Consider the following 18587-nt stretch of genomic DNA (forward strand, 5'->3'; position numbering starts at 1 on the left):
TTAAGTGCTGCGCCGCAAACCGGCTGACAGTGGGTGATCAGCTGACGTTTAGATATGTTAGCTGTGTTGATAATATATCTGTATACTGCTCAATTTGACTATTCTCTATGCACATAGGAAGCTCTTCGCCAAAGCAGGTAGGCAGCAGTTGTTGATATGTTGTCGTAAGAGTCGAAATTTTTGAGCACATAATTCTAGACGCGCGTCCACTGTGCGCTGCCAGACGATCGTCGCTGTCGTGCGGTGTCGAGCGTTGAGCGTCGAGCGTCGAGCAGCGAGCTTAAAATTGTATGTCGCAAACTTCAACGGTTTAGTGAGCGAGTGATAGCCAAAAGGGGCACGAGCACGAGAATTTTGGGCCAGTCGGTGTCAGTGTGCGTTGTGATGTGATGTGAGACACAGCAAAGATGCTATAAGATCCACAAAAACGAAACAGAAAAACTAAGTAAATGTAATTCAGCAATTAAAACCAAAAAACAACAACAACAACAAAAACAGAGTGACGCGAGACGAAAAACAAGCGCGCAAGCAAGAGGTGAAAAAGAAAATAAGGTGTAATATAGAGTGAGGTGTAAAGTGAATAAACTGCACAGAGCGACAAAGCCAAGCAGCATGTGAAGTCGTGGGGCGCAGCCAGCGAACGTACAAAATAAACGATATTTATGCTCTGAATATTGGAGAGCTTACAAAATTTACGTGGCAGGTGTGTAGAGCGTTTCGTTCCGTCCCGCGCCGCGTCGCACCGCTTGGCTCAGTGCGCATTCCACAGATTGTGCACATAATCTATATACATAAGTATGAATGTATTGTGCGATGGCATTTTGCGTCTAAAAAATGCCGCAGTCTCTGGGCATGCCGGAGTAAAGGGGTTCCGCACCTTATAATCAGGGGACTCTATGCACATATTATTGACGATTATATAAGCCGCAGCCAATGTTGGGTTTTCCGTTGATTCTAGTGCGCGGGGCCTTGGATAGTTAGACACACACACACACATACAGACACATACGGGGCAGCAACTGTATGCTATATAGATAAGATAGCGCATATCTAATAATATCACAGAACGAGCATAGCGCAGCGCATAACGGCACATACTACATACATATGCGTGTATATTAGAAAAGAAAAAAAAAAGAAGAAAATACGTTCGTCGCAGCTTGTTTATATTGTAGAGCTAGGGTTTCCAGTTCCGTTCCATTCCATTCTCCATGTGTGTACATTCATTATTGGTCGATTCTGTCTTTTGGCCACTACTATATTTAAACATTATTCACTGGCATTTGCTAAATAATAAACAAATTATAAATAGGTAACTTAATAAATGTACAGTAAACTAGAAACTAAACAAACGCACACACACACACACTCACGTAGAGAGACAAATGAAAAACGCACACAAAGCCAAAAGCTTTTTTTGCTCAGCAGCAGCAGCAGCAGCACAAACACACACACACACACACATAAACGAGAATATGCTGCATGACTGTGTCTGTAGTTGCTATGCGTGTGTTTGTGTATTTTGTTTACACAAAAATCAAGGTTAAAAGCGCAAAGCGACATGCGTAAAAGGTGGAAGCAAATAAATATATCGCTCAATAAACGAGCAATGATCGAATAATTGTGTATGGCTCTCTGTATGCATGCGTGTGTGTGTGTTTGCGTGTGCTTGTGTGTGTTTGCGTGTGTTTGCGTGCGTATGCTGTGGTCGCATTATCCGAAAGTACCAAAATGAGCCATGGAAGTCTATTAAAGCGTAAAGCGTGAACTAGTTGAGAGGCCTCCTCGACGGCTGTCAAGTAAGCTGAGCCGCGGCTGAAACCAGAGCAAACACAAAACAGAGCAAAAAAAAACGGAGAAAAAAAATTAACAACAACAACCAAAAACCAAGAAAGCAAAGCTTACTCTGAGAGTAAGAGTCGAAGCTTTCATACTCTTTGCCCATAAACTCTGGCGCTGATCTGTGAACTTTAACACCCGAAAAAATGTTGCAGTAAAGGTCGCTGTTAAATTCTAACTGAGACATAAGTTGACATCAATTGGATGTGTCAGTTAAAGTTTAAGCGCATATTAAACTGGCGATCCCCAAGTAATCCGATTATATTAATATGATTAATTATATAAATTCAAGATTTGCATTGCCTTCTGCCAATCAACGACTGCTGCTGTAGCTGTTGCTGTTGCTGTCCGGAATCATTTTGGGTACCCTTTTCAAATGATAAATGATCTTGAGTCCGTCTGATAAACAATTATTGCTCAAAATGCAAAAATCATTTTTGTTTATTAAATATACACAAAGTTCGTCAGAAAATTACTGAGTACAGTTCTTTCAAGATAATATCCTTAAGAAAAATACAATTCGTTAACTTTTATTATGTTCAGTTCTTTTTTCCGGTATAAGCTTTAGATAACATACCAACCCTTTTAATCACAGGTCGTTCAATATGTATGTGTACAGATAGCTTTTACTGCTATTTAAGTCAATTATCTCTGTCTGGGTAAATCTTGCAGCGATATTGTGAAATGATTTACTAGAACGGTTTAAAACTCCTGTCTACTGTTATCTTATTGATATAAAGACCAAGATAACTCCGATGAGTAACCTCATGGCAAACTTTAGCAGTCGGCTTCCGCTGAAGTTTGCATTTTATGCATTGCGCTGCAAACTTGAAACGAAAGCAATTATGCCTTTTTGCAAGTGTATTAAAGGGTCGATCGGAGCCACAGACTAAAGCAAAGGCCCAGAGCATAACCGATGTGCCGGCCAGCCCAGCCCAGCCCAGCCCCGGTCAGAGCCAGAGCCAGAGCCGGGCTATGTTGGCCCGATTGCAATGCGTGCAAAAGAGATGACGAGCTTAATTTTCTGCGGTAGCTATGGCAACAAGCGAGCCGCAGCAACAGCAACACACACACACAGACAGACGGCTGTCACCCCGCACCCCCTCCCTCAGCACTAGTCCGCGTTACCACCCGCTCGCCCTCCCTTTCAAGTGCTGCTGTTGCTGCTGGCTCATCAAAAAAGCCAAAAGTTGTTGAACGTGAAATTATTGTACGCGAACACGAGTAAATACGCCAGCACACACACACACACACAACATTCACTCATATCTGCATAAGTATTTCTGTACACACACACACATGCACACGAGGGGAGACCGTCAACTTCGACGTTGCTGCTGTTTTGCATGTGTAGCATCTCAAGATAAATAACAAAACAAAAAAAAAAGCACAAAAAAAGAGCAGCAAAACAACGACAACAACAACTACAGTTAAAAAGCGCAAAACGAAGGCATGAAATAGATGCATCAGATTTCGCATTCAAGTGAAATTTATGGCAATCATAAAGCTCATCTTGCTTTCGAGGTAAAAACTTACTTACACCAAAAAACAAAACAAAAATAAAAACAACAAAAAGCAAAAAGAAAAAGCAACAAAAATACTGCCAAACTCTGGACTATGAGACGCGAGTGTTCAAGCAGGGTGTAGAGGGCACAAGAAGCAGACGCAAGTACTTATCGCAGCCAACTACAAAGCTCCATTATGCTCGCAGATCGCTGTTGTTGCCGTTGTTGCTGTGGTTGTTGCTGTGGTTGTTGCTGTGGTTGTTGTTGTGGTTGTTGCTGTTGTTGTTGATTTTAAGCAGACAAACATAGTGCTCAAGACCCCAGTACGAACAGCGTGTAGTACGCAGAGCCCAAGCGCTATCAAAGTTTAGTCATCTACACAAATATGTTGAGAGAGCGAGAAAGAGAGACGCATAGCAAAAGACAGATTACAGTTTCGCGTACATACATAACTACACCTGGTACAAACACAGAAATATTAGCTGGAAAAAATATGAGAAAATATCTAAAATAGATAGTTAGATAAAAGAGTATACATAGCTAAACGTGTATTGCTGCCAAGCAATTGGATAAGAAAGTTGGTAAAGCAGAAGAAAGATTAAAGTTTGCGCAGTGTAGAGAGAGAGAGTGACAGAAAGAGAGAAAGAGAGATAGGGGGGGAGCATTAGAGTTAAGAGAAAGCACTGTTAAGCACTTTATTAGACACATAATTCAACTCCAATAACACCGAATTGTGCTGAAATTTTGTCCACAATTATGAAATGTTTTTCTATTAAAAGCAAAAAATATATTCTTCTAGTAAAGTTTCTAGACTTCTGCCAATTAATACGATCAAAAAGACTCCTTTTATAAAAAGCTGAAACCTCTAAATCTTTTTAACACCAATCTATTTATTGAGCTTGCTTTTCTATTTATATTTGACTTTATTTATAGCATTTTTGTTGTTTCAAGTATTACGTAAATTGCATGTCTAGCAGAACAGAAAGTATATAAACAAAATGCCTTATAAAAGACTTCATTATTCATTATTCAATATTCAAAAATATTATCGAATTATGACTCTGCCTAGCTGTTTATAGTTCACATTCCTTGCAAATTGAACAGTCTCCATACACTCAATTCATGGTGTAAACAAAGACATTGAATGAGTAATCCATGAATCCCCTCGCAGTCCAATCAATAATGAGGTAGAATTCGAAGACCCAAATGGGGTGTCCGAGTCAAGTCATCAATATTGTAAATATTTAGAGAGTTGCCTCAAATTGATGCAGCCGGTGCATTGAATTGGAATAATAAAGAATTGAAGCACAATAGACTCAACTTAGACGCACAGACACACACAAACAAAACCACAAACAATTTATTATAGTATTCTATGGGCAGAAACGTTTTCGTTCCATTCAAAGGCAGTCGGAAGTGTGCAATCGGCGTTGTTGATTAATTAACAATTCGATTAACTGCATGATTGATAGTTTTCAATTGTGTTCACAGTTCTCGGTCTTGTTTTAAGTAAAGGCTTCAGCTACACTTTTAAGGTAACTTGCACGCTCTCAGAAATAGCTTTCTCTCTTTCGAATGTGTACATCAGCTGCGACAGCTATAAGCGAGAGTCTTTCAATCATTTAAACATTTGATGGAATGCATTAAAAAACATACGTGATCTTCAACTAAACTTTTAAGGCAACTTGCAGGCTCTCGGGAATAGCTTTGTTACTTTCGAAGAGGTACATCAACTGCGATAGCTGCTTGTCGATAGCTGCTTGCGAGAGTACTTCAATCATTTTAGCATTTAATTGAGTGCATATATACGTAAACTTAAAACTTAACTTTAAGGGTAACTTGCAGGCTTTCGAGAACAGCCTCCATCTCTCTCTCTTGTCAATACGTTCGTTAATTGCATCTGTATGCGAAAGTCCTTCATTCATTTTCGCATTTGATTGAATGCGTATGAAAAGAAGCTACGCCATGGTCAGCCCCGTCATTTGTTCGGGCACAAAGTGAGCTTGAAACAAAACTTTGAAGGTAACTGCGGGCTCTCGAGAAAAGCGTCCAACTCGGCCTCATCAGTAGGCCCATTAGTTGCGGCAACTGCATGTGGAAGTCCTTCAATCATTTCAGCAATTGATTGAATGCATATGAAAAGAAGATACGCCGAGGTCCGTTCGGTTCACTGTAAGCTTCATGGAATGCGGCAAAGGCAGCAGAATTGATGCGAGCCCCAATCTCAGGTTGAGATTTTTTGCAATAACAACTACCTGAACTCGTCCCATGCCGCATGTGGCACGTTTATCAGCTTCTGCTTTACTTTGCTGCCACTCGGGGCCCCAAAAACACTGTTCAGTTTTCGGTTTTTGCGGCGTCTGTTCGAGATACGCGAGTATCATGAGAGTAAAATGTGTGTGTGTGTTTCTGTGTGTGTGCCCGGTTGCCGGGTTGCTTTCGGGTTGCCTCCGGTCATTAAAACTATTCGCACAAATCCAAAAAAGGTTGCTATTTTTAGCAGTGATACAACAGACCCGTCCGCCGGTCCACTCGTCCGCCTCTGTGACTTAGTAACGCTTCTCAGTGTGTTTACTGCCTTGTTTTGCACTGCAATTAAATTAAAATAAACAAAACAGCAGCAAGCACTTATCTGCGCCATGCCGTACACTAAATACTCTATAATATTGTAGTTGAAATTTGCTCAAAGCTTGATAAGGATGCCTGAAAACAACCCAACAAAAAAAATATATACGTATATTTATTATATGAGCTATATATAAAATATTTCCTTGATTTTGAATATATATGAGATGAGTAAAATTTTCAACTATGCTGCAAATATCATTTATAGAAAAGCTCTCTACTATATTAACTATTATATGTACTCCAGGTATAAACAGGCAGTTAGAGATATATTGCCTGAGTATACCTAAAGTTTCTAAGGAACTGGCACGAGCAAAGCTTTGCACACATCGTGACAACCCTATGAAGGAGATTTAACTATAGTATACATGTATATGTATTCGGTGTGTTCATTAAAAGAGAATAAAACCACGGCACAATATTTGACAATTCATTTCATATTTCTTCCCCTCTCTTTCAGATGAAATACAACGAAATTCAATTGGTTTTGATTTTGCAATAAAGCCAACAGCAGCAGATATACAGAGCAATATATATACCATATAGCTCTGATAGCATTTGAGAGCAGGCTTCAAGGTTAGATCGATTCTGTTGAATCTGAAGCCCTTGAGCAAATTACAGTCTACAGGCTGGAAAATGTTGAACCCGCACGAGGCCAGGTGCATATACCATATGCTAATAATGTGCCTGCCAATATTTGCCGGGATTCAGCTGAATGTCGCCAGTGCAACGACAGGTATGTCTGCCAAATATTTGCTTTAATTATGTGTGTACATATATATCTTTATATACATATATCTCGATCTGTGCAAACATCATTTTTATTGCCCCTATCTGTTCATGATCTTATCAAATTGTATGAGTATCGTTGTGTAGATTATAATTGTTTGCACTATGCCAAATAAGAGGCCATTGTTCAGCTCGAAGAGTCCACAGGCGGTCAGATTAAAAATGCGTTCATTCAACTGCAGGTGGAGTCCATAGAGATGCAGCTGCAATGGATAAACAACAGATATACTTATATATTATGTATAATGTATTTTTTTTTTATTTTTCGTGTACATTTCTGAAATTCTTTAGAAAATCAACTCAAAATCCATTTACAGCCTGTTTCTATGCCAAATAATCTCTCAGGTTCACTATATCATCCATCGAAGCAAAAGAACATAAATCAAATTATAATATAAAAACTTCTTTGTTCCTTAAAGTACTCAAAATTAACGGGCTTTACTTATAAAAGTAAAATATCGGATCAATTGATAACATAAAGCTTCTTTAGAAAGTCCGATTCTAAATGAAAAGCTTGTTAGCTTTTGAAGATATATTCCAACCAAATCTATCTTAACAAGCTTCACTGTGTTTACTTTATTAAGATCGGTCTACTTTAGCATATAAATCTATATAGTTTGAATGGAAAACTTTCTATCATATCTATTATGTGATATGGTCTATGTCTGCCAGGGTATTCAAATTCTGGCATTCCGCATATAGCTGTTCTCTCTTGCCCCGCGATACCTACCGTTTGCCTCAGCGCCTTGCTGCAGTCGGCGGGCAACGCCAGGGCGCCTTCTCTCAGAGTGCGACGTGTCGTCTTGAAGACCTGCTGCAGGCGATGTGTCTGCACAACGACCAATGTGAGCTGCACGAACAGGGATACGGTGAAAATGCTCCCTTGGGGATTCCAGGGAGCGGGTTTGCCAAATTTGCGTAGCCACCAGCGGCTGAAGGTCACAAAGTAGGAGAAAAACAAATGCATTACGAGCTCAGTGGAGGCAAAGACCACAAACGCAAGCAACTGTATGCTATGCAACGAGCAGAGACGCCTGCTTAGCTGCATCAGCTGGCCATGGAGGCGCCACAGACGCCACAGCTCCAGGGCCAGCCAATGCTGTTGGGCCTCGTGCAAGCGCCGGCGGCTGGGCAGGCAGCGTGCGAGCAGTGCGTACTGAATGTTCACGGCATCGTCTAGTATCTGGGCCAGGAGGAGATTAGAGTGATGTGTGAGGTGGCTAATCATTAGCAGCCCCAGCAGATAGACTGACAAGCACACCTGGAGACTCAGCTGGCAGCCGTAGAAGAAGAGCACACTACAGAAATACATTGGGCTGCGATGTGCCATGGGATCATTCTGAAGTATGAACATTGTGTAGCTGCAGGAGCACACAATGGACAGGGCCAAGGCGTATACAGTCAAATGGTCACGCGTGTGCAGCACACGTGCCGACTCCTGCAGCCTGGTCGTGTGCAGCAGCCCCAACAGCTGGTGGCGACACCAAATCAGCTTATTTACCCACGCGATGATGCGCAGCTGCCTGGTCGTGTGACTGTAAAGCGTGACGAGAGCCGCGCACAACAACAGCGCATATCGATGACAGCCCACGATGAGCAGCAGACGATTCTGCCGCAGAAAATCCATCCTAGTGTACACAATGTAGAAGGCGTACGGAGAGTAGCACAATACGAACAGCAGGACTAGATGGCCATACAGGCGCCAATAAGAGCTGCACTGCAGCCGCTCCAGGCCGTCCGTCATGCTGGGCGGCCTCGTGGCAGCCATCAGGCCGAGCAGCTGGCTCAGCAGGTGAAGAGCACGCAACGTGCCACTCGTTAGCAAGTGCTGCAACAACAAGTGGGCGCTGTGCAGCCGCAACATACTAAGTGCCACCAAGTTTAAGCAACTACTGAACGGGCCACACACCTGGAGAGGCCGGGCCTTTTAGTTATGCTTTGTCCATAATTGAATCACGATTACCGGGCTACACCCTGCTATCCCCGTTGGCTGTCCCCGTTGTCTCACAATGTCTATTAGCCTGATTGAATTCCATTTAGCCAAGGCGTTCACTCAGCCAGATAACGCGCCAGGCATGAATGCGGCCCCGAAACAAAAGGATTCTATGGAATAACAATAAAGGGTGAAAACCTGAATAATCAAAACCTTGACTAAACCTTGTTTTATCAGTGCACTGAGATAATTAAAGAATATTTATAAAAAAAGGAACGAAGCGTAAAGGGACAACCCATAGAGTGGGAGAAATGTCTAAAGAATTATTTATAATTATTTTGGAATGTATAAGAAGAATTTTTACTTGGCTTTTTACGTACTTTATATAGATAATAATGTCTTTGAGGATCATAAAGTATCAAAGTGTCCAGCTGTTAGCTCTTAGACTCTAGCTTATTCGAACCTGTACTAGAAGGAAAACTCGTAAAGCTCCTAATACTTTCTTGGAAATTTCTAGAGATTATTCATTGAAATACATTAAATTCCCAAAAGCTGGAACCGTCAAGGATCGTCGAAGGATCTTAAAGAAATGATTTTATTTTAAAATTATAACCTCGCCTTTCAGCTTGTTAATAGAGCTGTTTTTTTTATAGTATAGCCAATATTTTTCCAAAAAATTGTCATAAGATTTGTCATTTTGTTATCTTCAAGATTGGCTCCAGTCAAGATTATTGTAATCCGACAGCGCTTAGTGCAACTTTTGCTGATTACCTGTCATTGCCACAAATTTTCCAGGTGTTCTGGCATTAAGCTAGCAAGCTCTCAGCTGTCTGCAGAGACATGTCTTCAAATCGTGATTCCAATCAGTGTCAAGAGATAAACTTACAATTTAAATTCCTCACACAGTTCGGCTGCAGTGACTTTTGTGGGCGAATTTCCCATAGAGTCTGCAAAGCGTTGTCGGTCCCCTGCGTTTGTCGATGTCGTCTCTGCTGTTGTCGTTGTCGTTGTATTATTAAAAAAGTTTTTCCTTTAAAGAGTTTTTCCCCCGTTTTTCTTTTCCCTTTTCCTTTTCATGCAACATAAAATGCAAAACACTCGAGTTGTATATGTACTTTAGCCTTTACGGTAAACTTTCCACGCTGTTTATAAGTTTAACAGAGGGAAATATAAAAGAAAAAATTGTTTAAAAAACTACAAAAGAAAAAAAAAAATTGTCCATGTTGCTGCAACTTTTTGTATGCTTTGTCCTGTTATTGCCACTTTTTCCGCTTGCCACACACGAGTGTGCGGTTTTTATCTTGGTTGTATGACTAGTCCTGCTCCTGCCACAACTTTGAGCTGCCTTGATTGGGATTGGCCTGCCTTGGCTTGGCTTGGCTTGGCTTGGTCCCGGACTCCTCTGACTGGCTGACTCGCCAACTGTTTAGTCTGACAGTTGCTTGGCATTGCAGTCTCGCACTCTGAAGGCTAATTCATTCACATTTTACACTATTGCGCTTAGCAGCAGCCTTCCTGTAACTTGGTCTGCTTAAAATACTTATGATGTTGTGTACAGGCAATTTCAACACAGATCAAGATGATTAAACGATGTCGATCTGTGTAACCCTTTCTAACTGTTAGACTTTATATATTAAGAGTCTATTTAGAATTTGAACATTTGAACAATTCGATCAGCAAATGATACCCAGTAAATGAAAAGAAATATCTATGTATTTGAATTGCATAAAAAGGGAGATATTTTGAGTAGTCTTGGACCTAACCCACATTTTGACAAACAACTTTTTTTCTTTATCATCAAAGAAAAAATATATTTAAATATATTTTAATCAAGAGCAAAGTCTCAAGAATGAGATGCTTGTTTAATAAAGTAATTTATAAAAATTCTATCATATTTTTTCATATAAAGTCGTTCGAGCATCATGTAGGGTATTTGTGAGTTATTCGACTGGCTTTTAGTGTGTGTTAAACCTGAGTACATGGTCTCTCTCACTCTCTCTCTCTCTCTCTTGCTCAGTCAAGCACTGCCTTTTCTTACATATACATATATATAATATACATATAGGTATATACTTCTAAACCCCAACACCGCCCCTCTGTTGCGACCCGCCGCCCTGGCGCTACACTTCAAAGTCAAATTGCGCACTCAATACAAAATGTGAGCGGGAAACAAGTGTCCCAACTGTCTAAGCTGCCCCGCTGATAAGAGCCGACGACAGAGACCGACAAAATCTAAAAAGAATAAAAAAATAAATTAGGAGAAAAAACAAACTTTAATTAAATAAAGTGTAAGAAGTTTGTTGAAGGGCCTTCAAAGCTGGCAGCGTGACGCGACAGGGCGGGTGATTAGGTGGTTCAGGGACTCCAGACACGCGGCACCAAGCAGAGTGCGTAAGGCAGAGGGGTCGGGGGGAGGCTGGCAGGCAGGGGAGCTGGAGAGTTCATAATTTGTGCAAGCTGCGAGATTCTCGTATTCCTTCACGAGCAAATCATGTCGATTTGTATAAGAGATATTCACCTCTAAATTGGCCAAAAAGTAAAAGGACAAAGTTCATTGTTATTTATCCCCAAAAATGCTGCGGAAAACAAAGAGAGAATACGAAAAATTAAAAAAAATATAAAAGTTAAAAGAAATTCCCATTATATGGGCGAGTGAAAATGACAAATTAACTTGGAGCTCAAAGGAAGCCGCAAAGTTTCGCAGCTGCCAAACCCAATTGGCAAACAAAAGTGCGGCTGAGTGTAAAGGTAAATTCGAGACTTTAGTGAAAGGTTGCCAACACGAACACGCCACACAGACACACTCGCGAACACACACACACAGAGGCACACTCGCAAACACTCACATACACAGATACCGCAGAAATTGTCGATTCAATTAGAGATAATGCGACACGAAGAAAGCTGCGAGTTTCTCGTTAATTTTTAATTATATATGCACATTGAATTTGCAGACTAGTGTAAAATGAAAAAAGACGTTAATAGGACTGGTTACGTTTCATTTTGTGTATAAAGACGGCCTGTGGGTGATGAATCCTAATTAGGGTACTCTTGGCTTCTTGATTTAACTGAAGTTTGATAAATTCCTTTGAATCAAAAATGTTGTATATGAATATATATGGAAAATCCTTGGAGACGTATCTTACACGTTTTGGAAAATCCACCTTCATACGAAATTCTCAACTTTAGTTAATAAGGAGGTGTTTCAATGATACAAGATCGGAAAATTCTCGGAAAACCCTTGTTTGACTTAAGGCTAATATGTGGGGCGCCTCTTTAAATCAAATTATATTTATATTTCCATTAATCCAAAAGGGTCAGCAAGGAAGGGGAGAATGGGAAATGCGAGGTAACATCTGCTTGCATAAAATCTATGCTCAAAAATGCTTGAATTTAAGTAAACATTTCTCAGTTCCGATAGAGATGGCCGTAAGCTTAGTTAGCTAAAAAAAATAAATACATCCTGCATATGTATGCTTAAATTAAACCCGATTAGAGGCTAATACCAAAATTAATTCTTTTATATAACTGACCTCCAGTTTGAACCATTTATATTATGTTTAGTCCTAAAAGCGCTTTGAACGCTTTAAGCAACAAATTACTTTAAATATTTGGAATCCCTTGATGTCAGACGCCCAACGACACTCACATACATATCATCTATATCATCATCTTTTCCTCGTTAATATTAAAAAAAAATTGGAACCACTCAGCTACATGGATAGTTCAGTGATTGTGAATACTGTTAATATTTGGAACACTCTTGATGTCATACTATATTTAAATCTATTCCATTTATTTCATCATCTACACCATCCCCCTTAATGTAACACTCTCCAGCTACACCTTCATGCATTCTATCTATGTCATCATCTATAACACTGTTAAAACTTGGAACCTCCTTAATGTAATATACTTAGTTACATTTACATCCATTCCATCTATACCATCCATTCTTTGTAAATACTGTAAAAACTGGTAGCTCCCTGATGTCATACTCTCAGCTACACATACATCTATTCCATCTATATCATCATCTATATCGTCATCTTTACCAACATCTATACCATCTATCCTTGTGAATATTGCACAAATTTGGAACCCTCTCAGCTACACTTGCGTCCATTCAACATCTATAACATGCATTCTTTGCAAATACTGTAAAAATTTGGAACCTCCTCGATGTCATATTGCCATCTATATTTCTATCCATTTCATCATGTACACCATACATTCATTGTGAATACGTGATTTTGTCGACTGCTTCTAAAGATGTTCTCTCAATTTTTGCGTCGTTTTTTTTTATCAAACAGAATTGGACTTGTCACCCATTCCTCAGCTATGCGATCCAATACCATGTCCGGCAGATGCGGACATGCAGTGCCCGGAGGACAGCGCCATACGAGAGATGAGTGAGATAAATACCGTGGATCTGTACGGCTCGAATGCGGTGGGCAGCGTCAATGCAGCAATTGCGACCACGGAGAAGTCTTTTTTCAACAGCAGCCTGGTGCCGGACGAGCTCTTTGCCCAGTGCTGTCTGTCCAAGAAGTGTGTGTGCAAGACGTGCTACATTCCCGACTGCAACAGCGATGAGGGCGAGGTTGTGGTCGAGCTGCAGCCGGAGGCGATGAACACGCCCGGCCAGTGTTGCGGCAAGTATGAGTGCAAAAGGGAGCCCAACTGCACCGAAGTGTGGGACACCGATTACTATTGGCTGCAGAGCTGCCAGCGCTGTTTGTGCACATCCGGTGCGCGAATTTGTCAGCAGAGCTGCGACGAGGGCACCAATGCCATATGCGAATCAAAGAACCTGAACACGTTCTTCAAGGACGGCGAAAATTGGGAGGATGGCTGCTATCAGTGTGAGTGCGTCAAGGGCGAGCAGAAGTGTGTTATACCCTTCTGCGGTCATGTCAATTGTCCCCAGGAACGTCAGGTTATTCTGAAGGACAGCTGCTGCCCGGTCTGCTGGCCCAAGGGTGAACCAATGCCGCACGAGAAGCCGCGCAACTATGACGATGGCTATGGCTACGATAGCGAGGAGCAGCAGGTGCAACTGCATCAGCAGCATCTAGAAGCCAAAACCGAGCTGCCCATTGCGCCACCTGCCCCCACTACAACAACGGCTGCAACCACCACGAGCACCGCTCAACGCGCTGAACCGATCGACTTTGTGAGCAGCAGCCCCGCTGCCCCACCGCTACCACCCTGCCACGATTTTCCCAAGGTGGTGGAGGTCGTACATCAGAATAGTATCACAGCACATCTTTATCCCATTATTGTCATTTTTCTGTTCGTTATCATTGCTGCCCTGCTCTGGTACATCAGGCGTCTGCATGCCAAACAGCGCTCCTACAGGCCCGTCTCCAACTTTGACGATAAGGTCTAGACTCTTGCAAAAAAAAACAAAAGATGGCTAAATAGAAGAAAAACAAATTTCATAAAGAAGAAGAAAAAAAATAAAAAGAAAGTTAAAACTCTTTGAGAAAACAAGCAAAACTTTAACTTTAACTTTATTTTTTTTTTATTTTTTTTTTCTTACTTCTATTTTTTTTGTTTTGGTATCTAAAAGATCTCATTTTAATTTCACCTTCACTTCCAAGCAGACATCCGCAGACGCAAAAGTAAAGTATTCTTATGAAATTACGCGCAAAGAAAAGTTACTATAACCAGCAACAAAAAAAAAAAAAAGAAAAGAAACGAAAAAAAACAAAAATACAAAAATTTTCAAGGAAAAACAAAAGAAGCAGAAGTTCAAGACGAAGAACATGTTGTATATACAGCTACGGATGGATAGTATTAAGCACACCAATGTTTTATTATTATAATGCACAAACTAAAATGCCAAAACATATTTCAACAAAAAAACTTAAAGAAAAAACAAAAAAAAAAATATCATATATGACGAAAACGGTATGCAGAAGATGGTTTAGGTTCGCCTAGCCTCAAAATGGGTCACAATATTATTAAAAGCCGAATCCGAGTTGGCCATCGTTTGTAAACTAGAGGAATTAAGTTAGCAGCTAAGCTAGAATATCTATGTGATATTTGTTAATAAGTGTATGTTATAAACAAATGCTATAAACAAAACAAACAAACTGAAAACAACTGGCGCGCTTTCAAAAGTATTGCAAATGGATCAATTAATCAATTAATATTAATCAGCTGCTGATCGTTGCCGTTAATCTAGTACTATACCATTTAATTATTATCTAAAGTCTAAATAAACAATCCGAATAAGCAAACGCGAATAATGCCAATCAAAATGCGTTTTCTTATTACATCGCACCATCGCCAGGTTTACTATCTGAATCGTTTTATGACCACTTTGGGGGGTCATTGATACGTGCAAATTAAACGTATTTGCGTTTTTGGCTTGAAGTACGAAGAGTAAACAACCAGAAATTACATTAATCAATCAATGCGAACAGTACAAACAATAATTAGCATCAACTGTGTGCAATCAGCATGCAAAATGTGGGTGCTCCTTCAAATATATACATATATATATATATATATATATGTGTGGGGGCGTATTATTACGTTGCATTATTTTATATGTGCCCAAATTATTGCATATGTAATCAAATTTTATACATATTAACACAATATTATTCGGCATTTTAGGCAGCTCGTTATGTTGTTATTATTATGAGAGTGTGGGCTAAAGTTCAGGGCTGCGAACTTATTGATTCTGTTACGGTTCACAATTCGAACCAACAACCTGCACTGAAGTGCGTTACGTTAACCTGGATTTGTTCAAAGCCTTAGTTTCTCATATATCCAAAATTTTAATGAAACATCTTAGTTTTTTTATATTTACATTTGCCCGTTGAACTGAAAATATTTCAAGCATTGAATATTTTCATACGCAAGATGCGGGCAAAATTTGCTAAGATAAATACAATGGTTAAACTATGGGCTTTAACTAAAATAACACTACGTCCATATACTAGACTAGAAGCTAATCTCGGATTATCTAAGAACTGCAACTCTTTTTAATCGATTTTAAGAAAGTTAGATAAATCAAAATAACTATTCGAATCTTATTTGTCCAGTTGTTTTATGAAAAATTAAGATCTGGAAGATAACAGCCTTAAATTATTATTCGTATAATTTAACCGTTCTAAAATATATCTATCATTTACATAATATAGTCTATGATATTAACGCTACGACAGGTTTTTGTTCAACGCTATTGATATTTAAGATGAATTAAATGTGTCGCCCATCGGTCTCGTTGATTCGTGTGACGTCACGCACACATCCATCTCGAACTGAGCACATTCATGACACGTGAGGGGGAAGTCAAGGTCGCAAATGTTTTGACTTGAAAATTTCCCTAGATGCCGCTGCTGGAGGAGAGATCCTTGACGATTATGGGAAATTGTATGGCTGAGCATAATGTGATGGCATCATATGATTTATAATATATAATAATTTCTATGCATTGGCATTGGGGCCCCCAAAAGTTAAAGTGGGCAGCGGGGCGGGACAACACAAAGTGCGAAATATCAAATACAAAATACATAAAGGTGCCACGGGAAATCGAGGGTTGCGTGGGCGAAAAGCACCTTCACGCACACACAGAAACACACACACAAACACACACACACTCAGGGTGAGCACATCTGGGGCTCTTCAAGATGGAGAACCCAAGAATGCCGTACATTTTGCTTAGATTGTTATCAAAGCCCAAAATGTCATGAATAAAACACATATATGTTAGTATATTTATATATAAATATATATACACGAGTGGCACACCCTCCGTCTCTACCTGCCCACTCCGCTCCTCATTGACTAGCATAGTGATTTACAAACGTTCCGACTAGGTGCCGTGTCACAGAGCCCGACAATAAAGGCACACCAAATAAAAATGGTGCTTCCGGTTGGGCAGGGGGGTGTGCCTTTGGCCGGGGTGTGGGAGGTGTTCTGATAGGCGTAAGGGCCAATCGCTACAATTTTTGTGAAAGCCAGGCAAATACTTGCATTGTTACAAAGGTTACACGTGTTACGTCTAACGATTGCAGAGCCTCAAAGCGCAAACGTTTTGTACGGATAAGCAATGGCAAACATCTCGGGGAAATAGCTCCGAGAAAGTGCCCGGAGTGATGTTGGCACTAGGCGGAAGGTAGGGGGGCTCGAGGCACCCGACCGGGCGGGCCCAGTAACAATACTGAACAATAACAAAGGCATAACAACACAATAGACTTCAAGAGCTCGGATGACACTTTGAGTTATTTTGTTGATGCTGTAAAAACACGAGCGGGCCAAAAGATATGCGATGGTAGATTTATTGAGGCTGCAGATAGGAACTCTTACACAACACGACCTGAAGAAGAACAAGAGAGGACAAAAAAAGGTGGAAAAACGACTGCCCAAAGCAGCGTTTGATAAGGGCAAACAGCACCCCTTCAAGAGAGTGTCCAGTGCTAAGCTTTGCTTTAATAAAATACGAGTGTGTATACAACAAGTAGAAGTGTGTCTATTTGCAATACTGAACTAGAAGATACCCTTTGCTCGGACATAAAGGAACTTAATCAAGGATTTTCCGTATGCGCTATAAAGTCCCAACGAGACGGGAGATTTATGGAAATTCCACAATTAATGTAAAAAATTAATAAAAAAAATTTTTGAATGCAAATATTTTAAATATTGCCTTACTATGCGCTTCTCACGAATTAAATAAAGCCTTGAAGTGTGCCGCACTGTAAGAGGCGGCAGATTTAACGCTGGCAGGTTAGAGGTGGTTAAAGAGGAGTAGCGGGAACTGTAGGTGAAGCTAATGGCTTTGGAGGATGCGACGACAACAATGTTCAAGGTGGCCATGGAGGTAACTGGGGCAGCTTTGCTTATAAGTGCTTTATTAACACGTATGCAAGTTTGAACACATGTGTGCATGCATGCATCTATGTATGTATACAAGTATGTATGTTCGTTCCCTTCGCAACTGGAGACTAAATTTACTCCATGCTGCTCTGGAAAACTTAAAAGAAACGAATTATTATATAATGCCCTACTACTCGCTTCTCATGAATTCAAGTAAGCCCTGCAGTTTTTCCTGGCTTAATTATAAGAGTTATGTTAAAAAGTGTTGTTGGAAATCTAATAAACTATCATCTTGTGTGGCCGTATGTATGCACGAATGTGTGTATATATGTTTGTTTGCATGTATGCATACATATGTATGTGTGCACGCATGTGAGTGTATTTGTATATGCACATGTGTAAGCATGCATATATATATATGTATTCACATGTATTCCTGCATGTTTTCTTTTAGCAAACGCAGGCCAATTATACTTCCCGCTGCGTTGTATGTTAAAAATGTAATTTTAGATATTGCCCTACTCTGCGATTCTCATGAATTTAACTAAGTACCGCAGGCTTCAATAATGCAGAAGGAGGAAGCGGAGGAGCAGCCGGAGCAGGAAAGCATCTGCGAAAAACGGAGCACTAAGAGGAGGAGCAGCCTGAACGGGAGAAGGATGAGGCAATGACTTTGATGGAGGCGGTGGCAACAATTTTCGAGTTAGCAACGGAGGAAACTGGGGCAGCTTTGCTTATGTGTTACATTAACATGCGTATGTATGCATATGTGTGAATGCATGCATATACAAACGCAGAACAAGTATAGCTGAAAGTTTAAAGAAATAAACGAAATATTAACTACCTTTGCCTTTGCTTAGTTTATGCCCTAAGTGTTGTGTATTTTCATAGACAAGTCTGATTACCTACTGTCAATTAAACGCAATCTTGTGAGCTTCTGTGAACTTTTGGGTAAGTACATGTTTATTGTTAAATAGAAATAACAGTGTATAGTAAGGCTGGCCACAGGCTATAACCCACCATTCATATATATATAGTGAAGCTACTATTAGGCCATATAA

At 40.3% G+C, this 18587-nt stretch overlaps 3 protein-coding genes across 4 annotated transcripts in view; 1 reads left to right on the top strand and 2 right to left on the bottom strand.

Moving 5' to 3' along the window:
* cmpy (crimpy) overlaps positions 1-18587 on the bottom strand; it is a 46583-nt gene that overhangs the window by 14704 nt on the left and 13292 nt on the right. The window lies entirely within an intron of this gene.
* On the top strand, positions 304-14645 carry LOC135430336 (cysteine-rich motor neuron 1 protein). 2 transcript variants are annotated; one of them, XM_064684963.1, is made up of 3 exons: positions 304-703; positions 6430-6705; positions 13005-14645. In XM_064684963.1, exons 2-3 carry the CDS (start codon positions 6606-6608, stop codon positions 14081-14083), a joined length of 1179 nt encoding a protein of 392 aa, XP_064541033.1. In that variant the 5' UTR covers positions 304-703; positions 6430-6605; the 3' UTR covers positions 14084-14645. The 2 variants fall into 2 exon arrangements, with proteins under 2 accessions (XP_064541033.1, XP_064541034.1); XM_064684964.1 differs by having other exon boundaries at positions 304-535.
* On the bottom strand, positions 6775-8622 carry Gr77a (Gustatory receptor 77a). Its single transcript, XM_064684928.1, has 2 exons — positions 7489-8622; positions 6775-6961 (listed from the first exon to the last, which is right to left on the bottom strand). Exons 1-2 carry the CDS (start codon positions 8620-8622, stop codon positions 6800-6802), a joined length of 1296 nt encoding a protein of 431 aa, XP_064540998.1. The 3' UTR covers positions 6775-6799.

Source organism: Drosophila montana, unplaced genomic scaffold, assembly GCF_035044405.1.
Source record: "Drosophila montana isolate Dmon_TW-CO22-7 unplaced genomic scaffold, ASM3504440v1 contig_3003_1, whole genome shotgun sequence".
Taxonomy (NCBI): domain Eukaryota; kingdom Metazoa; phylum Arthropoda; class Insecta; order Diptera; family Drosophilidae; genus Drosophila; species Drosophila montana.

Bases quoted from the DNA above. Each gene is read 5' to 3' on its own strand.
- Gr77a (XM_064684928.1), bottom strand. From the start codon at position 8,622: ATGTTGCGGCTGCACAGCGCCCACTTGTTGTTGCAGCACTTGCTAACG. The intron at 6,962-7,488 runs GTAGGTATCGCG...TATCCATTGCAG, and splicing joins GCAAGGCGCTGAGGCAAACG to CTGCATCTCTATGGACTCCA.
- LOC135430336 (XM_064684963.1), top strand. From the start codon at position 6,606: ATGTTGAACCCGCACGAGGCCAGGTGCATATACCATATGCTAATAATG. The intron at 6,706-13,004 runs GTATGTCTGCCA...TTTATCAAACAG, and splicing joins TGTCGCCAGTGCAACGACAG to AATTGGACTTGTCACCCATT.